Genomic DNA, 27,493 nt, shown 5'->3' with positions numbered 1-27,493 from the left:
GGTTGGAGGCGGCTTTGCCCGGCCCTCGCTCCCTCCCGGGAAGCAGCCCTCAAGGTAATTTTGGGTATTGACTTAAAAAACCTCGCCGTTTTACCGTTTCTTACTCTTTTTACGTGTAGCTTTCCTGCTCCCTGGGTGGAGCCCGTCAGCGGTAGGTTGTGCACCATCTCCGGTGACGTGTTTGCAATGAAAAAGCTGGCGCTGGGAAAGGAGACCCTGCACCAAGAAAGGTCCCTGAAAGTCCTTTCCCGTGAGGACAGAAGAGTTGTGGTTGTTATTATATAATGTGTATGTTAAATGTTGTCTCCAACCAGCCAGGTGCGCTCTTACAACCTGAAAAATGCCCGAGTAAATTCTGCCTTTCCCCCCCCCTCTCATAGCTGGTCTCCAAAATCCATCATGGATTATCTCTCCCAACCCGGGTTCCTCAGCGTCATCGCTGGAGTGGCGTGCGGAGTGTGCCTGGGATGGAGCGTTCGTGGGAGGCTTTTAAGGCCCAAAGCCGGAATGACTGTGGCTGCGACCAACCTGGGGACCAAAGCGAACATCATGGGGGAGTCCGGGGAGTTCAAGATGGTGCTGATTGTCCGCAGTGATTTGAAGATGGGAAAGGGGAAAGTGGTAGCACAGTGTGCCCATGCTGCTGTTTCTGCCTACAAGCAAGTTCAGAGAAAAAATCCTGAAATCCTGGAACAGTGGGACGACTGCGGGCAACCTAAAGTGGTCCTCAAAACTCCCGATGAAGAGAGTCTGCTCCAACTCCTGGTTGATGCCAAAAACCTGGGATTGACTGTGAGCTTAATACAAGATGCAGGTCGTACTCAGGTAGCTCCAGGCTCCCGGACAGTCCTGGGAATTGGACCGGGACCCGTTGATGTAGTAGATAAAGTTTCTGGTCACCTGAAACTCTTCTAAACCAGGGACCAAAGCAGCCTGAATGCCTTGGTATGTGTCTGTACTGAAGGAATAAAAGCCAAATTTGGGATTTTTCCATATGTTCTCTCAGTATAAGGTAACCTTTTGTTGTAAAAGATTTACATTTGCAAATTTTAATATTAATCACAGAACGGTTTGGGTTGGGACCTCAAAGATCATATAGTTCCACCTCTTCTGCCATACCATTCATGAATTTCCCTACCTTCTGTAGCGCGTTCTAAAGTGGGAAGGTCAATGCTGAGCTCCGTGGAGTTGAGGAGAAAGTAGAGCTGGCAGAATTTTACTACTCCTAAGAAGGATCCCAGCATGTTTAGGACTTATGCAGTTAACTGAAGATTTTGCATTCTGGTTTACTGGCTGAAGAGAGGCATTGTTAAAATGTAAGTGAATTTATCCTGTGTGTTGAAAATGACAGGATCCCCCTCTCTGCCTTACAGGAAGGTTTCTTGAAGAGATACACTCTTCAGTTCCGAAAAGATTAGCTGCTGCAGCAGTTACAAATTGCCCCATAGGGGTGGGGGGAGCCAACTTCCTGCACAGTTTCTAATAGAGTAACTGGTGCAATAGCTTGTTAAACAGGCTTTGCAGCCCGGACCTTAACAGCCAATAAACAGTTGGGAGAAGCTGTAAGCCATGCTCCTTTCTGGAGGTGTCAGTGTAGCTCCCACACTTGTTTTGCTTGGGATTAGCAGGTCTTGGGTTTAAGGAAGCACTCGCTTCCAGCAGTTACTGGGCAGATCACAGCTCATGTAGATTCTACCCGTGCAGCTCGACTGTAGCTCCAGCACTGTAAAAGGCAGACTTCATGTGAGTGTTACGACAAAGCTGTTTTGCAAGGTCTGTGCCGTTGAGGATGTTTCTTCTACAGCCTCTCAGCCGGGTCTTCCCATTCAGTACCTATGAAATGTGTGGTACAAGAGGGAACAGACCCCGAGGGAATGTCAGAGGGGTTGAAATGCAAGTGTAATCAACCCGGAAAATGAAGTTCTTACACTGCACCTTACTTCAGCGTAATGCTTTTCCAAGGCTGAGGCTACTCACTGCAGACTTACTCCACCGCACTCTTGTAGGCACCTTGGCCTGCGGCAGGTTAAGCCCCCCCAGCTGCTGACACCCACCACTACACACAGAACTGCTGCAGTGCTCAGCTGAGGGGGTCACACACCACAACTCCGGAGTCACAGGAGCAAGCAGGAAGGGGATTCAGCCTCAGAGCTGGAACCTGATGCTGAGGACGGCTCCTGGTTAAGACACAGAAGCTTCTACAGCTATCCCAAACACAGTCGGTGCTCTGATGCTCATTACACTCAAATATGACAGTATTCATAGAGAAACATTTAAGTCAATTTTATTTGAAGCTAAATATATTTAAGGCAACTTACATACCTAGGACATGATCTGGATTTAACTGACACACCCTACTACAATCCTAAAGTATCATCCGGTCAAAGATGCTGTAGGTGACCGCAACGCAGCCAACTATTGAAAAGTGCTGTTTTCTTCTCTCCGGCATAATCTTTCCATAGAAAAAGCATGACATATTTTCGTGTATTGCCCCTCAGCGCAAGACCCCACTGTCTCCATTGCCGCTCTTCTAATGGCCCCTCACCCTCGAGTGTAGGCACCTGCATGCCCCCTACTATTAGCACTGTAATACTGGGTTTGAGTTGGAAGGTCCTTTTTGAAGAGAGAAAAGTGAAGCTACCACTATGCAGCATGTCCACAGTCCAGTAATTTATTTTTCAATTGAGTAATTTCAAATTGCACAAACAAAACTGAACAGCAATATGCTCGAATTCTCTCTTCTGTACACTCAAAACAGTGATCTAAAACACCACAATATCCAACATACACAAACCTCAGGGCAGGGTTAGTAAATACACACATTGGAATCATGGTGCTCTGTTCCTGAATGGAATGTCCCACAAAAGCACAGGATACAGCACAACATAAGGTCATCTGTTACATATGGAGTGAGCAAAAAGACACTAGCGTTTTCTATATGCATAACTGGAAAAACCTGCATAGGTTAAGGAAAACAACCCTTTTACTCATTTTAAGTCAGGCAAGGTTGTCCGTACGCATTTTTAATTCTTTGAGAGCTATGCAATCCAGCCAGGTAGGATATGCTGATTAGTGTTGTCTCTTGTCAGCAGTCTTGCAAGGTCAAATAGGAGTATCTTTGCTTCGGCTTTCTCCAAATATACAGTGACACTTGAATGCATTTAGAATAGACAGTACATACTGTAAAGCTGCTCACATACAATGAACTTAAGATTCAATATTAGAGTTTAACACTATAGAGTGCAAATCAGAATCTTCACAACAGACTTAATGGTAATAAGCAGTCCTGCAAAAGCCCACTTGAACAGAGTTGTTTAAACTATTCCCCTCTTAAAGTAAAGTCTAAATGACATGGAATGTGAAAAAGATTGAACGTGATTCAAATAGTTTGCGCTAGAAAAAACAGTCCTTCATGAAATAAAGGTTACAAGAACACGAGGCAGAACTCTTGCTTTTCCCTGTTATGAGTTAAAGCGGGGAGGGACGGTGGAGTTTCAGTAAGAAAATACGCTAGCTCCAAACGGACCTGTGCTGCACCTTACATGCTGTACCCGAAGCCAGGCTGCGGTTGCCCGTAGGGAGGCGCGGTGTAGCCATAGCCAAAAGGTGCCTGGGGAGGAACGGCGACGCTGGGTCCTGCTGTCAACATGAGCTGTGGCTGACCTGGAAGACACAACGGTTTCACCTTTATTCCTCGGTGTGGAGACTTCAGTCGGCAGAATTCCTGCAACTTCCCTGCAGACATTGGTATGTAGGTCCCTACTGACGGGATTCAGGGTCCCCGGCAGCCAGAGCGGGTATTTCCCCCCCTCGGGCCAACAGAGTACGAGACTAAAACCAGATTGTGGACACTGACAGATCCTTGAAATCAGGGGCAAGTACTTTAAGTTCCTAGAAGTCTGGTGAGGAGAGAGAAGGGAACAGCTTCCTATTCCTTAGGCACTGAGCTCACCCAGTCCTGGAACCAGTCTGGCCTCTGATAGCATTTCCTGCTCCAATGGTGCTAGTGACCCTGCTTCACTGAAGGCCAGAGCCCTACACTGCAGCGAGCCTGATGCAAAGGCTTGACCCCTGCAGCCTGAAAGTCCAGAAACACCTTTAAAACATTCTCATAAGCCACATTCACTACAGTGGAACAGTTCATTCTGGAGAACTACATCTTTGCTAAGTGTCTGCCTCTCAGCTACGAGAACTAGGACAGCCCAATAGTTGGCAGCTCTAACAGCCTGTTAGGCCAGGACACAATTTGCAGACCACTTCAGCCCTACAACTAGCAATTCAAACATACTAAGAATATTAAGTGTACATAAAGACAACCGCTACAAGATTTATTGCTCTGGAGAGAGTGTAGGTCAGATCAGTTATCACAGTGGTACTCAGGGCTAGGTCTTGAAACATCACACCCAGCAGCTTTATGGCTAATACTCCACAACTACTGCACTGCTTCAGGGTGTGGTGGCTCCTTTATCACTGGAATTCGTATTTGTAACTTACTAGAAATAGTGGAATAACCTGGACACAAAGGGAATAACCAATATCGAAGACAGACATGTTGAGCAAGATCCAAACAACACACTTGCTGCAAGTGTGGAATACTGCAGCTCCCACACTGTTTCTTTAGAAAGAGTTTCCTTAATGAGCAGGACAATCTTAAATCCTGCAGTCCATATCCGATCATGGCAGCAGCACTAGAATGGCATTTTATCTAGTATTTTGGAACACATTCCTTCAAGACTTGATTTCACATGAAGAAGGTTCTCATGTCCTTGGGAAAACATGTGACTAGAGATGTTGTTCTAAAAGCACAGTGTGTTACTGACAACACACAAACTAAAGCATTACCATAAACGATAGGTTGTGTTTCTGTAGCTTGCTCCTCTTCCTTTCTCAAGGACTCCGATGCATCCAGTTTATCCACCTGGAATTGAGACCAACAATTAAAAAAGCTCCTCTAGAAGAGGTACTTACTCATGGCAGAGAAGTGGAAAAGCCTTAGTGATATGTTAACACCCATCAAGAAAAGGAGACCATTTACAAGTTAAGATCAATTCAAGTAGCAATGTTGGTACTGGTGCAGTCCAGATTGTCCGTTCCCTGACGAAAACCCCTAATTGAGGGATTTGTGGAACTTCTTTGAAAGCTCACTCCAGGCTGAGGCTTGGTACGAAAGGTCCCGTACTGGACTAGAGCTACTTCAACATCCGTAAGCTCAGTCAGTGTCGCTCCAACTACTTCAAACCAACAGCCTTAGGACACAAGCTCAGATTTTAGCACAATGCCAGTTGGAGACCTTTGGTGTTGGAGCAATTGCTGAGATAATGCCCAGGCCTGGAGAAGTTTCCCTGAATGTAACACTGAGGCAAAGTAATCTGAAGTTGATATTTGTATAGAGCAGACTGCAATAGCATCCGACATGTCACTTGAGCCTCAAGATTTCACTTTCCAAACCCATTCACTCATGCAATTTAAGTTCAAATGCAGAGAATGCATGTGTATAAGATTTGCTTTTTTCCACTCTAGAACTGTGTGGCAGTCAGCCTAAACCCACAATACTCAGCTCGTTCGTGCTCAGTACACAGTGACCAGACAGGACTAGCCAGCTTCACTCTGCTGCACAGCACGTGCAATTGTGCTGTTAGCCCGCCCCTAGAGAAAGGCGAGGGAAGAGACTTGTTCTGTGGTGAAATACTGCTTGGTACTAAGAGACATCCAAGGAAACTCAACGTTACTGCAGTCTAAGGCAGACCCTGAAACTAAAACCACAAAAATTAGGTACTGATATTTTACCTGGGAGATAGGATTTAGAATGAAGTAGAGACAATCCTGTCAGTTACTGTCTTTAAAAGTAAGAAAACTCACCAACCAGACTAGTCTTTCGTTTCATTTGTGTCCTTAACAAAGGAGTTTGAAGACAAGTTTCCTGCACTTACACAGGGCCAGCATTACTTACTCAGCTACACCAACATCCAAGAGTTGAACAGTGTTCAGCTTAACTGTGCTACATTAGCAAATACTTGCAGGCAGCTCTAACTGCTTTCTTTCGGTTAGTTGTGAATTACGTGTTCCATAAACCTGTTAATTTGTAACCTCAATTAGAGGCATAAAATCCAGGAAGTGGCTTTACGAGTCCATTCATTGACTGGGCTTTCACGGCAAGCCTTTCTGTTGCCTCACCCCAGCGTCTGGCTTGCTGCTATCAAAGTGCACAGGAGCGTATGCCAGTGCCTCAAGACCCATTTCCAGACACTGTGCTGAGAACTGCACTGGTTTTATCTCACACAGCAACACACCGAACACAGAAGCACACGTTTAGAGATGCAAATCCAAGGAGAATGTGCAGAGTTTGCTACTAAGCAGAGGCATTTGGCTGAGGTGCACTTGGAAAGCCTCCAGCCACAGACATTTACTGCACTTTTGACCCAGTTTTGATGCCTCCCCTCAGCGCTAAACATGTATTTACAGTAACAAGCACAAGTTTGAAACCAGCCTGCAGGATGGTTCTTAGCATCACCAGGTTCAGTACCCTACACACTTGTAGCAAGATTGTTTTAAAGGCTTTTCCACAGGGACTGCAATAAGCTGCAGAGGAAAAGTAACATGCATTCAATGTTATTGTGTTATGTGTGCATGAAAAAGAGGCAAAAGTACTGAAGCAAGAGTGAGGTCTGAAGATGACTGCCATACAGGCTCCCCCCAAAAAACCACACGCAGCCCACAGCAATGCCTTGTAGCTTAAGGAATAGTGGGATGTAATTGCAATGACTGCTACACATGCGTAGTTTATGCAAACACTGCAGTTCAATTACCTTTTTTCACACACACGCTTTCTTACTGCCTCACTTACTAGCTGCTGAAGGACCTTACACTACGCATTTTAGTCAGGTTAGCCTTGAGTTCCAGGGGTGTAATTACAGACATCTTGTCACCAAGAAGCAGTTTGTGTTTAGTCCATCTTCAAGCCATTTGTCAGTTTGTTTGCCCTTTGCTCAACCACATTAATGGAAAACTCATGCTAGGGCTGACCTCTGGTCTACGGAGAATCAGTGTGGTATTTGTACAGAAGCAGATGGACAGAAACCTTGGAGATTGCCCTTGAGAAGGGCAACATTGCGTAGCAAAAGGCAAGCCTCAGAGTAGCCTCAGAAAAGCAGTAAGCATTACCTTCTTTTTTTAAAAAAAATGAGGTAGCAAGAAGTTTAATAAAGCTGAAGAGCTTGGAAGGCAGTCTTTTTCACACAACTACAAGAAATTTACTACAGGCAAGAGAACCGCAGACTTTGTCTAACAGCTGAACTAGAGCTCCATATGGATCAGACTAGCACCGTAAGAACTGGACACCTGAATGAGGATGAGTCTCTTCTGAAGCAGCTAGCATCTACTCTGCCTACTGCCAGCACGCATTAGTAATGGTCAGGAGATCAGAAACTGGATCACAGTCCTTAGACTAGCAAACGCCACACTGATTTATGGTTCAGAGACAGTGGTCCACGACTTAGTTATTTCTAATTGGAGGAGGTTCTTCCTGTTAGATTGGCTGTCAAATAGTAGCACTCGTGTATCCTTTTGATACCAGGTTGACTGTGATCCAACTCATCACCTGTATGCCCTTCCTGAGGATCTATTAGCTTATTAGTAGCAAATGAATCTACTTTCGTCCTACAGCACTAGCTACTTGTAGAGTTAAACAATTTGCATATGCTTTAGTGATACTCTGTTTGGGGGAAAAGCAGTAGCAGCAGTGTAGTAAACGTAGGAAAGAAAAAAAAAAAACTCATGCAGAATCCTTAGACTTAGTCCTCCAGACTTAAAGATGGAAAACAAGAATCAACTTTCACCTTTTCCTTTATTGCATCAACCTGCAAAGGAATTCAGAAGGTGCAGCTTAGAAAAATCAAATTCCATATTGAGCATATAAAAGGTAGAAACACAAGCGTCAGGGAAGAAATAATTAAGGTACAGGCGAGTAAAAACAAAGATACACCAGAAGTATCTGCTTTAGAAAGGCAGCTCTGCTTGTTGCTAGACCTTACGGCATTGATTTCATTAGCTACGCTACCGTTGCAGCCTAATCCTTTAGCAGATCATTAAAATCCAACCTTCAGAACCCTACTCCAAGACTACTACTCTCAAGAGAGGCCTAATATTAGCTTGGTACATCAGGCGTATCTGACAAGCTATTATTGCTTAGATAGCTCCCCACCGCCCCCAAATTACAGCATTTGAGGGTAGCAGATTGGTACAGGACTACAGAGTAGTCCTCTAGAAGTAACAGGCAGGCAAGTCTTCTAAACAAACAGGCACTCTAGTCTTCACTGATTCAAGCTTAAGTTAAGGTTTTACTTCTCAGAGAGTCTTAACCATTAAAGAACTTACACCATTTCACTGGAAGATACTCCAAAAGCCTCACCTGGGCAAATCTGGCTAGTGACAGCTGGCATTTAACTCAGATCTGGTTCAGGTCTTTCAGGTTCACGTTTTAGAGCTAAATGCATGGCAGACCAAGTGAAGCCAAGAGCTAGCTACAAAGGTTTTTAGATACAGTCTAGAATTTAGTTAGAGCTTGGTCCCAGCTGGGATTCCTGACTAACACAGCATATGAGAAGCCTGAACCCTGGAACTACTTTGAAACACTGCCCATGGTCAGGCAAATACTACTGATGCAGGTTCTGTAATTGGTAGATAGGGTGGAGTCTGCAAGTGTTTCAGTCTCTTAGAGGGCGAAGTCTCTCCCCAGATGGACTGAAAAATAAGTGTGGACACAGACAGACAGACATTTGACAAAGCCCGGATCAATGTTAGTAGCAAGCAGACAGTCTCAAGGCATACACCACAGTGATTAACAAGCTTTCAGCCTCAGAGAAGCACCTGCTCTTACCTTGGTCAAGTATTCCTTCATGACCTGAATAAAGTACGGCATGGCAAAGTCCATGATGTTGTGTCTCCACGCTGTTTCCAAGACCACATCCGGCCTTAGGAGATCATAGCAGGTGAAGAGACAAGCACCAAAGCACTCTCTCTTGTTCTCCTGCAAGAACCACTGCAACAACTCTTCTGCCAACTCGGTGTCTTTGGATTCTGAAGCATACTGCATTGCATCCTGCAACAGGAGAGAGTCCGTTTAGCCTCAGGTGCCACAGCACCGTCACTGACATGGATGTGGTATGTAACTAAGCTGCAACCCATTCCTGACAGTGGCAGAGGAGGCATTCTATGCCTTGTTTCCAAGACATGTGTCCACCCACTGCCACTCTGAAGCAGGATTTGCCAGAGAAGCAACAAGCACCATCTAGCGGCATCCGAAAACCCGCAGCTTTTCTGTAAAGTCAGAGTCCTCCAAACAAGCCAAGCACGCCAGACCAGACTTGGGTAGCAGTCGTACCTTATACAGCCTGTCTTTCTTACAGAGCTCTACACTCTGTTTCCAGCGATTGTTTCCTTTGAAGAGATAGGCAGCAATTCTTCGGAACTCTATTAGTTCATGCTTCTCCAAACGTTGAGCAAGAGAAATGTTGTCAAAGTTGTCATAAGCATCTATAGAAGTCCTAAGAGCCTGAGTTAAGTAGGGAAAAAAAAAAAAGTTATTCACACCTCAAACTACAGCATTTTCTGTACATCTTCGTTCTGTATTCCTCCTTCTAGGAGGACAAAGTATTCTCGCTAGACCTGCAGAGAGACTGTCTGGGGGGTTTGGGGGTTGTTGGGGTTTTTTTTTGAGGAGCTGGTGTTTGACACATATAGTTCAGGGTATTCCAGTTAGTATTTTTCAGCAGCAGCTGCTGAGGTTAAGAACCTTGGAATACCAGGCAGCTGTTTTCAGAAAACAGCTAGACATCATAACTGTTTGCCCTTTCTGCAAGTTTTTTCCTTAGCACCCACCCGTCTGCTTTAAATAAAAGCTGATCTGTCACACTTGTAACAAAGTAGCCAGATTATCCGCAGTAAGAATGACTCAAAAAGCTCCCAGAATGCCACTAAGTTCTCCACTTAACCCCTGGCTAGTCACCACCAGGTTACTCTGAAGTGGCAGAGAGCGTATAACGTATACTTAAGGAATGCAAGTTAACAGGAAGCAGATAAAAATCTGCTGAAAACAAGAGAAACACCTGTGTTTCTAGACATTAAACACACACCCAGAGTGTCAGGTTAATACTGACACAGAGGTCTGCTCGAATGGGACTTTGAAATTCAGGAACAGCTGCTTCTATTATGAAGCACATGCAAGTCGAAACGTGCTCCAGGTATCAGCGTTTCAAGGCAAGACATACCTGGTAGTCTTCTTCAGTAATGAAGAGGTTGTTCAGGGACTCATTCACCGATTTGTTGTTGTGATTCTGAACAGAGCGCAAGTAAGGCTTGACCAGTGGTAGCTGTTTAACCTTCAAGGAATCAGGAAGATAAATTTAAGTCAAGATCACTTTTCGTAGAGATCTCCTAGCATCTTTCCTGTAAGGCAGTGAGGTAGCTAAGCTTTTAAAAATATTACTACAGCTAAATGCTGTTCCAATTGCAACTTCTTTGATCTGGATAGTAGGAAATTTACCTTTGTGAAGAAGGTGACAGCACGAGTGTGGTCAAGCCGAGGGGACAACACCATCAGCAGATCATTCAGCAACAGAGGTTTAAATTCCAAATAGAACTGAATTGCCTTGTAATACAGCTCCACATTGGCCACCTAAGAGATGAGTAAGGATGCACATTCAGAGCAGAAGCTTGACTGTAGAGGAATCCAAATGAAAGACAGACATAACCTTAGATATTCCAGCACAACTGAGCCACCCATCCAAGACTCATTCTTGTCGCTAGAAATCTCTTTAGTTACTGTAGTTGATGTGCTTTGAAGTTATGTGGCAATATCAAGAACTCTGAATTTTAAACAGGCTACTAGTGCAGGAAGAGACCTAAAGTGCACATAGCAAGAAATTTACCTCCTTTCACTAGGAAAGCAATACCTTAGTGATGATATCTTTGAACTGGCCTTCTTTCCAAGCATCTGTTGGGTGATTCATCATTGTGATTATGGCGTTATCATATTCTTCATACTTATCATACAAGAACACCAGTTCAGCCCAGAGATGGGCTTGCTCTGCAGCTCTCAGAACCTAAGCAAAAAGCGTATCAGAAATTCCAGTTAACACATATCGCTACTGGAGTCCATCAGCACTCAGGCTTCAGTGCTATTAATAACCTCCAAAGCTGCTATTGCAAACGCTACAGTCCAATCCTGACAGATGCGTTTTAACTCAAATTTAAGGCCTCAGACTTTTACCTTGGGGATGTTGACTCTGGACCAAAACAGTTCCAAGTGCTCCCTCATCTTCTGTGGCTTGAATTTGGAGTAGAGAATTGCTAGCTCTGTAAACATCCCCATGTGTGCTCGCTCAAGTCCAAGAGCTGCTTCCAACATAGTTATCAGCTCTTCAAAGTAGCCACGATCCTAAGAGATACAGTCAGAGATGTTTCACATTAGGAACCAACCCGACTAAATTTCCAGCTTTGGACAGAGCTGCCATGAAAGAATTTAGACTTTGACTGTACAAGAGGAGTCAGCTTATTTACCTGGTAATAGTTAATGAGCTCTTCCAACTCATCTGCATGCACTACAATATGGAGTCCACACATCTGGGCCAGGCGGAACTCTTTTCCATCAACACAAGCGAAGCAGACCTGGAATTGACAATTGCATTACTGCTTATAATCAAAGCTCCCAAAGAGGCTGAAGCTTTGATTCAACTCATTCAATGTATAAGTTTACCTCTTTCCATGTGCGAGTACTGTTGGCCTTCCGAGCACCATCCACAGCTGCCTGATATTCACCTAGGTGAACTAAAGTTGAGGCTAAACGGCCAAAGTTGGACACATTGTTATACAACAGCTTAGCTGCTTCATACATCTTTTCATCATAACAGCGATCGCCAACCTACAGGAGAGCATAATCAGGTTATTCTTACAGATTTTCAGTCAAGGGCTTACATAAAACGCATAGCGTTCAAACCGTTATCAAAATGGAAATGCCTGTAAAGTCCAAGATCTATCTACATATCCAAAGAGACGGAAGTCCCAAAACCTCCCTGGTTATCAAGGCCTACTAGTGTGATTCAGCAAAACTGAAACAGTCTCACTCACTTGCTGGATATGTGCATTGTTGGGTCCATTGATAAACTCCTCTAGCTCTGCTAAACGGTTTGTTTTAGCAAGAGCAAAGATTAATTCCGTTTCCACATATGACTCCCGGGCCTTTTTGCGTGCCATCTGGAGATACTTGACCAGTTCTTCCCAGTTCCCTGCGCAAGAGAATTCGGAATGCTTACTTCCCACCACCGAGGACACCCGTGCTTAAGCTATACGGCCAGCAGGTATTCCCCAACAACCAAGGCTCGCCTCCATACCGCACAGCCTACATGAGATTAACAGTCGCCTTGCAATGGGCCTGACTAAATACATCCTGGTATTTCAGGTATGCATATGCAAAGATCTCTTTAGCAACAACTGCTCTGACAGAAGTCTCCAGCTAGCTAAAGAAGCTAGGCAGTTGTAAGACCACTGGTTATCTACAAGCTGAATACACTATCTTTTCCTGTTCTCGTTTAGGGCAGTCTTTGAATGACCAGATTCCTCTGCTTGCATCAAGATACAGGTTTGCAGAACTGCAGTTTGAGCAACAGACCATGCAAAAGAGCTGAGCAACATCAACAGCAAAGATTTAAATAAAACTTAATCATACCACTGGCATTGGCAGCTTGAACAACTTCCATGTACGAGGAAGGATCATCTGCTTTAATATAGGAGTCAATTGCTTCCTTTACCATCCCTTTCTGAAGCTGTGCTTTAGCCAGCTGACTCCATACAGCAGGCTCATTGCAGCGTTCAGCAAATTCATACGCACGATCCAGGTTTCCAATGTGCTCTATTAACACCTAAAGAAAGGGTTACCATGATCAGCCGCTCTCTGTAGGTCAGTTTTACAAGCCACTGAACCGTGTTCTATGTCAGTTCTTCAGCAGATCCACAGCTGCGTTTAAATTGGGGACTACTCCGTATAACCCACGCAGCATGAGTAACGTTAGGCTTACAAAGTTCCACGTACTGGGGGTTCAATACACAGTGTTTGTTCTACTTCCTAAAACAAGACACTGAGCAGCTCTGGGCACTTTGCTAACTGATGTTGAGTACTGAAGTCACAAGTTAACAGCAAAGTCCTTGCGTGAGGACACACATGTCACAAGGAGTTATTACAGACCAAGATTTCAAGATACCTGTACAGCTGATGTGTTGACGTCAAACTTCCTGAAGATAGCAAACGCCTCCTCAAAAAGCTCATTGCTGATAGCTATATTGGCGATGTCTGGAGCATCATAGTTATCCAGGCGATTGATGTATTCCATGACACGGGTGCGATCAGCCTTGATAGCTGTAAGAATGAGAAGGTTCTGCAGATTCCTAAATAGAGAAAGAAAATACAAGTACGTATCAGGTAGTGATCAAGAAATTCACCCTCCCCTCTGGAGAGTGTTAGCTTATTTGCTGTTTCACATTACAGCAGTTTAACACCTACACCAGGTATAATTTCAGTTTCCTGTGGCTTAAGTTTTGACTTTACACACCTGTGCTCACTGAACACAGAGTTATCAAGAACGATTTTCTCCAACAGTTCAATAAGCTCATTCGGAAGGTCTGCAGTCATGAAGGCCTTCACAGTAACAGAGACCTCCTCAGGATCCTGCGTCTCCGACAGGGCAGTCTGTACCACCTGCAGGCAGAGCCAAGCCATGGACAAATCAGTTCAATCAGGCACTAGCAAGGGAAGTTAGGACAGTAAAGGCTTTTGATGTTTTGTCAGTTATACCTGGTCAATTAACGGTCTTCTGTAAGGGTTGCTTTCCAGCAGCACGCTGGCCCACAGCTCAGGGTCCTTACGACGAACTAAGTAGCGGGACAGACTTTTGAAGAGGGAGTTCTCGTTGCACACCTAGTGAAAGGCAAAGTCTATTCAGGGTGAAGTCCCAGCTACTGAGCCTACAGTGGATGAACTAATTGTATTGCAACACCCAATAAGCCTGCCTGAGATGCAGACTAGAAATCTCAGGCTTTGATATTTCCATTACCCTCCCATTCCCAGATGTCCAGGGGAGCCTCCCATTTCTCATTAAGTTGGAGAGAGAGATTAAATAGCTACCTATTCTATTGGAAGCGAGCAGTTCCTAGCTCAGTACTTTTTAGGAAGTGCTCAGGTACTCAGGTTAGAACTTAGCCCAAGTCAGCTGCCTTGGCATACATACATTAATAAGTTCCAAATCGCACTGTCCACGCTCATAAGCCACACAGGCCAGGTGAGGGTCCCTCTTCTCGCAGTACTTGCCAACAACGCGACTATCATAGTAAGGATTCTCGCGCAGGAATCTTTCTGGGTTGTTGTTGCTATCAATGTATATTTTGGCCAGTGCATTGTGAGTTGCAGGCTCCTCACAACCCTCGTGAATTCTTGCTTCCAGCCAGGGCAGAAGCAGCTTCAGCCTAGAAGGAAGCGGTTTTCACATTAGAGAGGTTGAGTGAACAAGCACGTATCCACTTGCACAGTTTCATTGCTGCAGAAGTCAGCTTCAGTGTAGGCCAGTTAGTAACTACAACAGAGTTACAGTACCCCATTTTCACCTGCATTCTGGTCCATTATTATAATGGTATAACCTTCATGCTGTGAAGAACATGACATGCTAAAGACCCTCTGGAGGCTGCTTAAGGGAGGTCCCACATCAGCCGAGGAGTAAAGCAGACCCTCGCTGCTTGCTCACCCAACGGCAGCTTCTTGTTACATCAGTCCCAGCTTTAGCGATGTAACGAGGACACGCACTGATGGATGAGCAGTCTGGTAAGGGTTAAGAGACTTGTAGAAGTTTAATACCTGTTTCTTTTCTCAACCTCTGCAACAAGCTCATCAGTCGAAAATTGACCTCTCACTACAAGGATAAGGTTCTTTATCACATCTTCAGAGCAATCCACATCAAGCAGTCCCCCAATAACAACAGGCAGACGGCTTGGATTCACCTAAACAGGACCATTTACAGAAGTCAGTGGGTTGTCAGGCAGTATGGGCAGTCAGTACTTATCCCTAGAAGTACAGATGAAGCCTGATCTCATCTTCCTGACTTTACCCTTCCAGCTTCCTGAAGTTCTGGAAAAGCTTGAGAGTCAGTTCTTCAGTCAACAAGGGTTCACACCACAACTCAGTGGCTCACTAGTGCTCAGTCCCCATAGGGAGAGCTCCTAAGAGAGCCAATTTGTCCCCACAGGAAGTATAAAAGAGAACTTTCCTTCCCCCCATAAAATGCTGGAATTTAAAATTACTCTAAGAACTCCAAGTGTTCTACCAAGTCTCCTCCTTCAAGAGGCACATTAGTGGAGGTTACTGCTCAGCTTGACTGAAGAATAACTATGAGATCTGACTCACGTAAGGGCTAACTTACCAGAGGCCACTAGTAAGTACTTAAATGTCAGCCTCAAGCATGAGGCTGCCTGCAGAATACTTACAGACACAATGCCCCTAGTTGCATACACTACTAGGAATATTGATCAGTCTGACTCTCTAAAGCCAAGTGACAAACTGTAACTTACCTTCTGTACATAAATCTCGATGTATTTCTGGAGATTATTTCTGTACAGGTACAGCACCAAGTCGTGGACAAAGTCAAAGCGATCACATACAATGATGAGTGGCAACTGGTCAGTGAGCTTAGCTTCCTATAACGAGAAGAGCTTCAGTAATTTGGCTTTGTTCTCAGGCTTAGGCAGACAAGTACAGTCACTTAAACTGTTAAAGTAGCTGAATTTGGAAAGCCAAAATTCAACAGACAACCAAATAATGACAGGTTACTGTTCCACTAATTGTTTGCAAAATGTAGCAAGTAGGAGTACTCACACCCACTCCAGGGCCTACGCAAGAAGCTTTCTGAAGTTTAACCCTGCTCCTTGGCATGGCAGAGTCTACTCAGTTTTACACCACAGTACAACTATTACAAGCCTAAGCTATAGATAGCAATTTTAGTTGCCACTGGTGTTTGGCGTGCAGGATTAGCACTCTGGGATTTCAAAAGGAGTTTAACCAAGACTAGATTAAAGTTGTGGATCATAATATACACAGAATTGACTTTGAGTGCCATGTGTCTTGTGATACCTTCTAACCATGGATTTAGAGAACAGTAAGAATATCAAGATAGTAGCAGTACTACTTAAATTGCTAATCAGATTAGTTACCTAAAAGCATTCCAACTTTCAGCATAAGGTTACAAAGGTTACCATACAGCAGCTTAGTCTATGTGACAGTATTCCGGATGCATATTTTGGATCACTTACTCAAACATGCACATCCCAGAATATAATCCTACATGTAAATTACACTTAAGGACTTTATATGGGGAGGCCTGTACTGGGAGATTTACCTGGTACATGTCCTGCACATTCCAGACATGGAACAGCACAAAAAACAATAGCTTTCATCAGGAATTTGACAGCTTGTAAGTTATCTTAGGTGGCTTGATCAATTTACATACCTTACACCTCGGTGACACCAGGTTATTTTACAGAATTCGCATTTGAAGGGTTTTGCCATCTTCAGATACGATCAGCAAAAGCTAAGACTATGCTATGTAACCAACAAACGTGAAGGCAGGAAATGTTCCCAGATAAAGTTTTCCCCTCCCACACTATTTCTCAGATATTTCTAGCAGTGTTACATTTGTCAATACGCTCAGCACTAACAACAGGCTACAGAGTCTCAGTTTGGAGCGCACCATCCTTTTCCACCCCGGAAAGGTTTCAGCAGTGCTGGGAATCCTGGCAGTAACAGCGGGTCAGCACGTATTTACGCTGGCTGGCGTACCCTAGCAGGGCGACACTGTAGTTCACCTGGCTGAAGTCTCAGTGTGTACACGTAAGCTGAGTGGGACAGATCAACACTGAAAGCATTTATGGAATTAACTGACAGGTCATTCGTCGTTTCTCTAGTTGCTCAGATGAAGCTGTTTACACTGTAAATAAGCACTAAGTTATAAACTCGTTTGGCATTACGGTGGGTCTCAACCTTCAAGTTACCCGTTTCCTGCTCTATAGCAGGCGTCTCTAACAACTTCTAGATGAGCTGGTGCCATTATTACAGTTTAAGAGTTCAAGCCAGGTCTACCTTAATAAGAGCCGTGAGGAACTAACCGATTCTCCATTTTTTAGGTATTGTCCCAGGTCAGGCTCTGTTAAGGGGTACAGCCAGACTAGATACCTCTGGTTTAAGAGGAGAAGGATCGATAAATGCAAAGGTTAAGACTCATCTGTACTTTCACAGAGCTGCCTTATTTCACCGGGGGCACACACAATGTTTTATCAGAACCCCAAAGAGGCCAAGACAGTCCAGTGCTACCCAAACATTACCTTGAGGAAGTTTTTAACACGTTCTGGATCATAACAGTTACTTTCCCTGCAGATTCTTTCCACTTCTTTAATTTGTCCGGTCTTGCATGCAGCTTGAATGTACTTGAAGTGGACATCTGGATCCTGGCTGAAGTTTACGATCGAGCCCAGGAAATAAAATAAACCTCGAGGGAGAAAGTCAGCATGTTATTCTGCTAAAGCACTCAAGCTGGATCAATATTAGCCTTTAAGCAGGCCTTCCCAGTTACAATTACATGAAAATTTGAATCTGACTAGTGGAGAAGCTTACAAGGAACTGAAAAGAAGATTCAAGCATTGTAACTGTTTTACAGGGACCAGATCATCCTGAGCTGAGCCTGTCGTTGTTCCCCCGTGCATGACGGACTAGCGTGTCATATGCAGCTACGACAAATAGTGAGGCATCATCAATTGCCACAGGTCAGCTTTGTTAAAGCACCCAGTGTGTGCCTTCCAAACATGCCCTAGACAGGAAGCAAAGGAGAGTTCAGAAAACCAAAACTAGCTGTGCCCATAAGCTACTATCATGCCTTTCACTAAAACAAGCACAAAGTGCAAAAGCTCCTTGCCACGACCCACAGCTAAAGTTCACTTAAAGCTGTTGCCATGTAACACTTGACTACTTTAGACAAATGACTGCCAAGTCATTTAAACAAAATTCATGTGCTTTTTGGAAAAAAAACAGGTATAGGCTGCCTGTGCAAGAAACCTTTCTACAGCAGCATCTTATTCCACTACCCACTCTCCAAAATTCTAAGAGTCAAACACTGAGAAAATGTAATCTTGAAGGAGGTTTGCTTTAAAGTTCATCAAGATGCTGTTCAGCCACACCTCTGCAGACAGCTGACCACTGACGTACAACTGTGCTGACTAGATGACACAGCTAGTCCTGTTGAGAAGTACAGAAGCCCAAACCCCAAAGCCTATGCACATTTAAGGAAAAAAAGCCAGCAGGTTCTTTGGTTAACTTTTTAGGCTGGCTACAGCTCTGAGCTTTTTTGTAGTGTTTCAGAAAACAAAAAATATGCAACACTGATGTTGTCCCCCTCACTTGAACCCGGAACTCTAAGGCTGAGGTCAGGTTTCAAGACAGCTTTGAGGCAGAGGCGCTTAAGTCCTACATGGCTTTCCAGATTTCAGCTGATACAGTGCTTCACACACGCAGGTATGATGAGGTGAGAACTAGCTCCTTTGCTGGAGGCAAGAGCACAAACTTACCTTCAAAGCTTTTGAAGGACTCAAACAGCTCAATAAGCGACTGCGTTGACAGTTGTTCATGGTATTTTGAAGCTACCTGGACACAGATCTGCAGGTTCTGACGAATGTTAGCAGACAACATAGCACGCAGACACTCCAGAGAGTCTTCTACCGATAAGGAACCAAAATAATTCACCAACCACTGCAAAGACACAGAAGTCATTTTAGACCCAAGCAGAATACTACACTCTGAAGTCAAACGTCAAAAGCAATTGCCTGGCTTTTGCTGGATTCAGGATATTTGATCTCGTACCTCAGGATTGAGAAGGTGAGTGTGAACTACCGCACGCTTGATGTCATACAAGTCTGTGAAATGTTCAAGTGCTCTCTGTAGCAAGCCAGCTTTCTCACACAGCTGAGCTATGTGAGCCCGGTCATAATGAGTAAACATTTGGTTTCCCAGGATAGCATCTGCAACCTAGAAAGAACATCGAGAGGATTCATTTCATTCCTAAGCACTATCGCGAGCACTTGATACGGACCACAACGCGGTGGCTAGTCTAGCTGACCCAGTAACTCTGAAAACACACCTGAGGTGCGTGCATGAGGTTCATCTCGAGTAAACGCGTTTGCAGGGGACCTTCTGAGGGACGATTATTCTTGAGCGCATCCAGCAAGAAGGCTGTACATTGCTGAATTAAATTATATTCCATAAAGACATCCACAATCTGCAAAGAAAAATTAAAATAGGCTTTTGATTAGGAACTGGAAGCGTATTTAAACAAAGTAACATGAAGTGCAGCTTCCAAAGGTAAACTGTTTATCCTGGCACTGCACTAAGCTGCCATTTAGTGTTTTTAAAACTAGGCAAGAAACAGCATTGTCCTGGTAAGGCGCATCCAAACTCACAGTTTCTCAGAGAAGAGTACAGCTTCCCTTACCAACTCAAGGCCTCGAAGTTAACATTTCATAGCAGTAAAATTATTTACTTGTGTTATGTCTGCAAGAGGCTCTTCATCTTGAACAAGCATTTGTGCAAACTGCTGTCCTTGATCAGGGCTGATTCTCATTACATTCCTCAGCAAAAAAATCCAGTCTGGAGTATATCCAACCTGAAGAGAAAATGAATAGTAGTAACTCACCACCAGCACAAGCCTTGTTACATACACAGCTCAGTAAAAGCTACTGTTAGGAGCTTACACAACACCCACACAGGATTTCCCCATTTGGAAGAGGCTACATAGGGAAGTATGAAAGGATAAATGTATGAAGTCAAGCAGTAACTATGCACAACAAAACCTTAGGCCAAAGTAGGTACTAGACAGGCTCTCAGATTCCCCCACAATTACTTTTAGCTACTTTGGAACTTACGAGTTATTTTTAAATACAGGACAGACAGGGCAATTTAATTCCCTCTCACCTTCTTAGCATATAAAACAATCTTCTGGACTTGTCCTGTTTCAGCAAAACACTGGATGACTTTGTTCGGAACGTTGGCTCTCAAATAGACACTAAGTGCTAGCGTAGGATCTACAGATTTCACAAGGTCTCCCAGCTCCTCTGAGCACTCCAGCTGTTTAAAGATAGAAATAGTCAGTGCACCCTGACAGTGGCATGCATTACTGCCTTCTTCCTCATTTGCCTTCCTTCTGGACTTCTTAAAAATTGAGGTCCAGCTTGACAGCATTATCTAACTCCTCAGCAGTGATCTAGTGGGCTTTGTTCCTTACACTGCCCTACAGGAATCAGAAATGTATTTGTAGGGCTAAAAAGATTTAGGCAATAGATTGTATCAACATATTTCTTCAGCTAATTACAGAAAGGTAACCACAGCTCAGAGCACAAGCAAGGCAGTATCCAAAGAAGTCTGAAGAGGTTTGGGAAAGAAGAGCAGCAGCTCAGAAGCTTTTCATATTAAGTTCACCCTGCTGTAATTTTAAGTCGAATGGGTGAAGCTTTTAAGAATATCTTGCAGTAGTATGGGTTCGAGTTACAGGCAAAGCGAACACTTATTGCTCAACTGTTTGATCCCACTAGCGCGTTGATGTGTTGCCCAGGAGTTTTCCCGGGGGGGGGAATGAAGGCTGTCATGCACAAGCAGTTATGTCCCTCCCCCTCCACAGCTCTAAAGGTATCTGCCCCAAATTTACCTTATCTTCTTTTAACCATTTTTCCAAGAGCTGTTTGCGTCCCTGCTGAAGCACTGGTCTGCAGAGTTCCAGTGACTCGTACTTATTCAGCTGCCCTTGGTCAAGCAGGATGCCGAAGTATTGGAGTAAAGGGGAAGTCTGTCCTGGCTGGGCTGGAACACTCTGGAACCGGCGTATGGTGTCTGGAGTACGCAGGATTCCCTGCCAGAAATAGAAACGCACTTTAGTTTTCTGTTCTGCTATTGTGGCTTGGCAAGAGTTTCTCCAGAAAGCTGAAGTTAAAAGTGCTTGCTACAGCGACATTATGTTTTGCCAGCCCAGAAGTCAGAAGCAGCCTGGCTGAACACCAGCTCAGACAATGCCTTTGAGAGGTTTGGGCAGATGTGCGCAACAGCAGCCTACGGGACTTGTGTCAGTAGCAATGCAGATTTAAGCTCAGAGGACTGTCCTACAGAATTAAGACACCGCTATCCTTGCAAGTTCCTCTCATCTGAATTTAGTCTTAGCCTGTCCTTTTAATCCTGTTTCCAGGCGCAGCCTCAGCTAAAGACTGTGTTTTCATAGAGACTTTTTAATTATTGGAGAAGTAAAGGTAAGTACCAGAAACATTAAACCTCATAGTCACTACTTCATCATTTATTCCTCTCCCACTCTGTAAGCTTCACGATCTTCCAGCATACAATCAGTACCCTCAGCACATTGTGTACCGGTTCTTCACAGGTATGTTAAGCACTATATTAGGACAGGAGCAGTAACAAGATTCTGGTCTTGCCACTTGGGAAATTCAGCAAGCTTTCCTGAAGCAAGAAGCTTAAGGCAATAGAGTTCAGCACTGTTCTGAGTATCAGTACAATACCTTTGGGGCGTTGGCGGCCACTTTTGCTGCCTCCGAATAGTTCCCTTGTGCAAACAGCGCATTGAATTTTCTGGCAAAGAGTTCCTCAGCACCTGCCAGGTTGTTGCGGACAGCCATTCGTAAAGCTAGGTCAGGATTCTGCAGCACATTTGTGATATAGGGAATAATATTCTCTTCTTCCACACACACTGAGAGCACCTGAATAAATCAGCAAGAAAAAGTTCCAGTTAGTCCAAATATAAGAAGAAAGCCAAGGGCTAAGCTAATCTCTAAAAGGCAAGTTATGGCATGCATGGGATGTGTTTTCATCCCTTGATGACTGCAGAGTCTTGTTATTTTATTTAAGAAACAGACCTCCAGTTAGAAAGTACCTCTACCACCCAATTACTGCACAACGGCAGATGATTAACAGTCAGCTCAAACGGAGGCATTTACAGAGGCCAAAAATACAGGGACGTAAGTACCAGCTTCCTCTAACCTGTACACAGTGTCTTAAGTAACCAGTCCTAGAGGATAAACAGGAACAAGTCTTCCGCTCTTACCATGCTCAAAAAGCAACAGCATTTGAAATCAATTCAGTCTAAAGGCATGAAACACTATCAGATGTTCTGAAGAGACTTCAAAGTTAATGCATTTAAGACTCCTCAGCATGTGCTCCGCACGAGGATACAATCTGTCCCCAAAAGGAGAGGTATATTCTCATTCTGTCCTCAACAGTACAAGTGTTTAGATCCACTGACTGCCATTTCAAGACCCCCCAAATTATGCAATCAGAACCAGAGTTGTAGAAGAAACCAGAGGTCAGAGAAGCTGCACTCCTGTTCAGCTATCTGATACTACCACAGTCCTCGTTCTACTATTCTGCCTTGTTGATTTCTGGAAATTTAGACACTGATACAGACACTGGGTGTATCACTAAGGGCCAGGGGGTTAGCTAAACAAGCTGTTTCCAGGCCAAGCTTCCTTACTTGTCCCTTTCTGTTTACTCCAATAATTCCAGCTGTTGCTTCATGCTGCGCAGTAACAAATATGGTCTCTCCACTGATTCTGTTCATGTAGATACAGGTGCCAGTTTCCAGGTCATACAAGTGGATATAGCCATATTTCGTTATGAGAAACACCACATCATGCTTGTCACTGATCTGCAAAACAGAAATGGATTATACACATTTGGTATTTGATAAAACAAGGAAGTGCTTTTAAGAATCAGCAAATAGCTGTGCCATTTCAGGACAAGAAGTGTGTTATAGCAGTACAATGATGTTTTAAGAGCTTGAAAGACAATCAAATATTTATGTAAGAAATATCCAGGTATAAGAACATGAATGCTGCTTCAGTCTCCACCTTTACTGTCACACTACTGAAGCACAAGCGGGTATCACTAAACACCTGGCTGGCTTCCAGTGCCACATCCACCAAGACTTGCTGCTGTGCTCTTGTTTGCAGCTGTCATACCTGCATGGCAACAGGGAAGTCGTTTTGTGCTTCAGGAGGAAAGAAGACATCCACGGCTTTCTTTGGAAAGGGCTGATTCCCAGTAGGTGGTGTGCCAACTTCAATGATATGCAACTGTGCAATAGATAAGATTAGTCTGTTAGTTCTTGTAATTAATTTATGTAATAATAGACTCAATGAAGATACTGCAATTCTTTTGCTCCTGAGCCTTAACCCCAAGCTTTTACAAAGCTAAATTAATTCAGTCTTCCTAACTATTTTCACTGGCTAAAGGTGTGGCATACTGTATGCATACAACACAGCTGAGTGTGATCTTTAGTTACCCCTAGCTACTTGAAAGTTTAAGGATTCAGCTAGATAATTTTATACGTACTCTTTCAACTTGGTTAACATTCTACAGAGACAGTTCTGAAGATGTTTCTCTGAATCTAGCTTTGGTTTTACTTTGGTTTAGCTGTCGAAGTAGCTCACATAATTCCCGTGTTAGTATCAGACCACTAGTTAGCCTTGTAACACTAGTGTTTAATTTTTTTCACCCAATCATTCGGATGTAAGTTAAGCCTGATACTGGGGATCAGCATCCAAGAAAGATTACAACAGCTTTTCCCTTAAGCTTAGCCTGTGAAGCCAAGAGTCACGTGTTTCAAGCAGCTAATTAGGCTGGTCATGACATGCCACATCACTTCATGACTCAAAACAGACTCCTGCTACATCAGGCAGTCCCTGCTGTGAAGCTCTGTGTGCACCTTGTTTTCATAGACATTAGATAGAGAACACCCAGACTGACACACAGTCCCCTGCTTTCCTAATGGCACCTTTGTGCATTAAACTACTTGTCTTCCTGGAAGCAGATAACCAGGGTGAGTCATGAAAGATTACAGCATATATAGAACCAACTCTTACCTTACCCCCAGCTTGCCCTCTTACTGCAAAACAGAAGAGAGTGGATTCTTCAGCATTTCCTTCCATCTTGAACTGCGCAAAGCTAGCTGCATGTCCCTCGATTGGTTGTGACACTTTTCTATCTACAGAGTACAGCTGCATTGCTCCCACAACACGATTTTGCTAGACAAGACAGAACAAGAGTCAGAAATAACAGGCACTCGGCCAGTGATTTTAGTTAAGTTAGTGCTGGTAAACATGTTGTCATATCAAGCCATGCTTCTGCTTACAAAGGCATCACTTAAGACTCTTAACCTTGTACTAATGTTTATACCATTATTGTTAAGATTTTGAATTACATCTAAGTTTGTTATTTGAAGATCAAGACAAGTATTTACATTCCCAACAATGTTTTAGGAAAGAACACAAACATCCATCTTGCTGCTATAGAAGGAGAGAGACAGGCTCTGGGCCTTCTGTAGCAGGCCTCCCACTCAACCACTGTAAAGTACCTGGGCAGATATGCCAGTCAGCAGCAGCCATTTCTGCTTAGCATCAGTACGGTAGTTGATGATCTGGCAGCCAGCAAGACTGGAATGGCGATCAAACATTTTCACGGGCTGGGACTCCCCCTCCATACTCCAATGGTAGACTGCATTATCCGTTACAAGGGCAACAGTATTCAGAGAGATCCACTTCCAGAAGGTGACGTCATCTGTCATTGTATGAGCCTTCATTTTGCTCTTCATTTCAATGTTAAATATTTGAAGCGTTTTCCCAGCTAGAAAACACAACATTGTTAGCCAGGTTACAGTTACAACTTGTTACTTCAAGCACTGGTTAAAAGAAGAGCTGCACTACGACATTAAACCCTCATGACTTCCTTCAAGAAAATGCTGATATATCCTGGCAGTATCTTCAGTGATCAGCTACTGCTTTTAACCAGACCACGCTCCCAGGGCTAATTTTACCCATTTGCCACTTCTAAGCAATGAAACAGATGTGGAAGACAACTTGGGAGGAGGCAAGAGCTTCAGCTACACGAACAAGTTGGATGACACTTCACGTACATCAAAACTAGGTTACACTAACGCTGAGTCTCTTGGAAGTTGTGAGTAGAGCTGTGCCAGTGTCATTAAAAGCTATGTCCACATCTGTTTTAAGTATTAAAAAAAAGCACAACATGGAACTGTCATGTTGGCAGACAGCTTTTGTAATTCAGACTCGTTAACCAAAACCCTTCGGTGACCCTAATAGGATACACAGCTACTGGCTGCAACCCAGACTAACAGAAACTGTGCAAGGAAAGGACTCTGGAGACCAACACAAGCTCTAGAAGTTAAGAGGCAAAGTTCTCCAAATTACACAGAATGGTGCATACATACATTCTGAACTGCCACCTGCAGTCATTTCTACCAGTTTTTCCAATGCAGTGGCATGTAAGAAATTACTTCTTCCCATTGAGAAGATAAAGAAGGTTCTGACCAACTTCTGCTAGTTTTAGAGGATTGCTATTTAAGCACATGCTAGTGTAGCCCAAGAGGAATATTAAAGATCATGTGAAACTAGGTGCAAGTCAGAATATCCGCTAGTTACTACCTGTAACTCAGCTGGATAAAGCCAGTGCCATACGGGCAAGTGCCTTCACTCACCAAGGATTAGTTTAGCTAGAAGCCACCATTAGTTCAGCTATTGCCATAAAATGCAGAGTCAGGAGCTTCTCCAGAGCTTGGAGAAGACTAATAGTGTTACTCAGGCTACAGGCTAGCAGTTTGTTTCTGTATCTATTGCAGCTGGAGCTTTAGAGTTGAGGAAGATGACATTCAGGTAACAGGTATCCTACATGCTATGCAAAGCATATTAAAAAGCAAAATCTAGACCTAAGTCGAAAGGGTCAGTCCTGTTTATAAAAAGCTTAAGATCAAGATCCCAATAGTTTAAGGACAGTTCAAGGTCTTGAGTGGCTTAATTTTCTGGATCTTAAGGATTCCCTTGTTTGGGAGGGCATGAAAAATCTTGGAATTTTAGGCTTTCAGTTGCTTAAAAACCACAGTTCAGCCATGTACACCACAGATCTGAGCCATTTTATTCTGCATTTTCTTTTCATAAGACAGGACAAGAACTAGTAGAGTCAGATGAAGTAACTCACCATCTGCACACACAAGAAAGCATTAAAGTTGTGACAAAACAGTAGCACAGTATTAAAGTCAAACTTAGATAACATCGAAAACACATAAGTATTTCCATTAGCAATAAATACATTTCCAGAGTGACAGTATTTAAGGCTTCTTAGGTCTCTTGGGGAAAGAGATGAACACTTCTGGGACTCCAGAGGAATGCTTGTTCTCTGTATCGCCAGATACCAAATTAGCTGACCATGTGCTTTATTTATCACACAAGTCTTCCCTGCATAGTTTTACTCTTATCACTGACTGATAAAATAAATATGCATAAACTGGTGAAGGCCAGACTAAGGCCTTCAGGAATATTTCCTCTCCTCCCCAGTCTTAGTTTATCCCTCTTTACAGAGAGGGTTAGTTGGCAGACCTTATACACTTAGGAGATGAGGTCTCACTTCCCTCTAACATGATTCCAGACTTGAGACTCCAGAATTATCTGAAAGCCTATACTTGCCTTTCAGCTCTCCCTGCTGAGAAGCTGTAAGCATTGTGACTGAAGCAAAAACCTCATCCTAATAATCAGCAAAGAGGAAGCTTGAAGTGAAGCTTACTGCCCCGCTACCTTCAGGGGAACTGAAAACGCATTCAACTTCAGCTCCTATTAAGTTGTGGAAAATTGGTATGGGATCCTCCCAAATAAATAGCCTGAGAGACTTAAGTCATTAACTAGTCTTAAAGAAAGCTCTCCATCCATTTCAAACATTTATCAGGACTTCCATACCTTTTAATGCAATGACTTTACTGGCAGGGTTCATGATAGCGCTGTCAGCTGAAATCGGTCTTCGAATGGGGTTGCTGGGGTCGTTCATGTCGATGATCACCACTTGAGCCTGTTCTCCCACTTTCTCTCTTATGCAGATGAATTTGTCAGACTCCATTGTCAGAGTGCTAAACCCGATGTTTGCTGGGTTGATGCCCAGATTTTGGAGCTGGAAGAGAAAAAACCATGAACACCGTTTTGTGACAATACAATCATGCTACCCAAAAATGCCATGGCGAACATTCTTGCCCATCTTCAACTAAGCCCAGCAGGGTTCCTAAAGAAGCCCTGCAGCACTCAAGTGCCTTGTCTTCAAGGTCCATTTACAGCTTACTCTTTTGAGCACGCCACTTTTGAGCCCCTCATATAGTTTAAGGCACACTGAACTTGCCTGCTCCTGGTAGCTGTGCAAGAGTTGCAGCTTCAGTACTCACTCTCACCAGCTTTACTTCCAGAGCCCTAACTTACTCCATTGAGCTTGGCAGCTATCACTATTTCAAGCTTAACACCACATGTGAGGTGTCTGAGCTTTATCTTTATCCTTGTAGAGTTAAAAAAAGCTACCTGTCTAGCAATTAGCCAA

General features: G+C 43.8%; 2 protein-coding genes across 4 annotated transcripts; one reads left to right on the top strand and one right to left on the bottom strand.

The window, feature by feature from the left end:
* Positions 1–399: 399 nt before the first annotated feature.
* On the top strand, positions 400–915 carry PTRH2 (peptidyl-tRNA hydrolase 2). Its single transcript, XM_010153618.1, has one exon. The coding sequence runs from the start codon at positions 400–402 to the stop codon at positions 913–915; it is 516 nt and encodes a 171-aa protein (XP_010151920.1).
* Positions 916–2,267: 1,352 nt separating this feature from the next.
* CLTC (clathrin, heavy chain (Hc)) lies at positions 2,268–27,080 on the bottom strand. Of its 3 annotated transcripts, none has more exons than XM_010153615.1 (32): positions 26,872–27,080; positions 24,483–24,751; positions 23,992–24,153; positions 23,089–23,202; positions 22,602–22,775; positions 21,634–21,831; positions 20,778–20,978; positions 20,048–20,200; positions 19,617–19,739; positions 19,218–19,355; positions 18,941–19,105; positions 18,649–18,829; positions 17,413–17,576; positions 15,607–15,732; positions 14,897–15,039; positions 14,277–14,511; positions 13,844–13,966; positions 13,602–13,747; positions 13,254–13,437; positions 12,722–12,914; positions 12,124–12,281; positions 11,753–11,917; positions 11,557–11,664; positions 11,267–11,434; positions 10,950–11,099; positions 10,541–10,672; positions 10,266–10,376; positions 9,380–9,550; positions 8,876–9,097; positions 7,836–7,856; positions 4,843–4,918; positions 2,268–3,663 (listed from the first exon to the last, which is right to left on the bottom strand). In XM_010153615.1, exons 1-32 carry the CDS (start codon positions 27,026–27,028, stop codon positions 3,539–3,541), a joined length of 4,956 nt encoding a protein of 1,651 aa, XP_010151917.1. In that variant the 5' UTR covers positions 27,029–27,080; the 3' UTR covers positions 2,268–3,538. The 3 variants fall into 3 exon arrangements, with proteins under 3 accessions (XP_010151917.1, XP_010151918.1, XP_010151919.1); XM_010153616.1 differs by lacking the exon at positions 7,836–7,856 and adding an exon at positions 26,120–26,122 and having other exon boundaries at positions 26,872–27,028; XM_010153617.1 differs by lacking the exon at positions 7,836–7,856.
* Positions 27,081–27,493: the final 413 nt, after the last annotated feature.

The sequence above is a fragment of the Eurypyga helias genome, unplaced genomic scaffold (assembly GCF_000690775.1).
Source record: "Eurypyga helias isolate BGI_N326 unplaced genomic scaffold, ASM69077v1 scaffold20136, whole genome shotgun sequence".
NCBI lineage: Eukaryota > Metazoa > Chordata > Aves > Eurypygiformes > Eurypygidae > Eurypyga > Eurypyga helias.
This window is presented reverse-complemented; position numbering and strand designations above follow the sequence as displayed.

What these genes read in the sequence shown, in the direction of transcription:
- PTRH2 (XM_010153618.1), top strand. Translation starts at nt 400, where the DNA reads ATGGATTATCTCTCCCAACCCGGGTTCCTCAGCGTCATCGCTGGAGTG.
- CLTC (XM_010153615.1), bottom strand. Translation starts at nt 27,028, where the DNA reads ATGGAGTCTGACAAATTCATCTGCATAAGAGAGAAAGTGGGAGAACAG. An exon ending in AGCTCATTAACTATTACCAG is followed by an intron (nt 11,435 to 11,556) that starts GTAAATAAGCTG and finishes TGTATCTCTTAG; the next exon opens with GATCGTGGCTACTTTGAAGA. An exon ending in TTACTGAAGAAGACTACCAG is followed by an intron (nt 9,551 to 10,265) that starts GTATGTCTTGCC and finishes TACTTAACTCAG; the next exon opens with GCTCTTAGGACTTCTATAGA.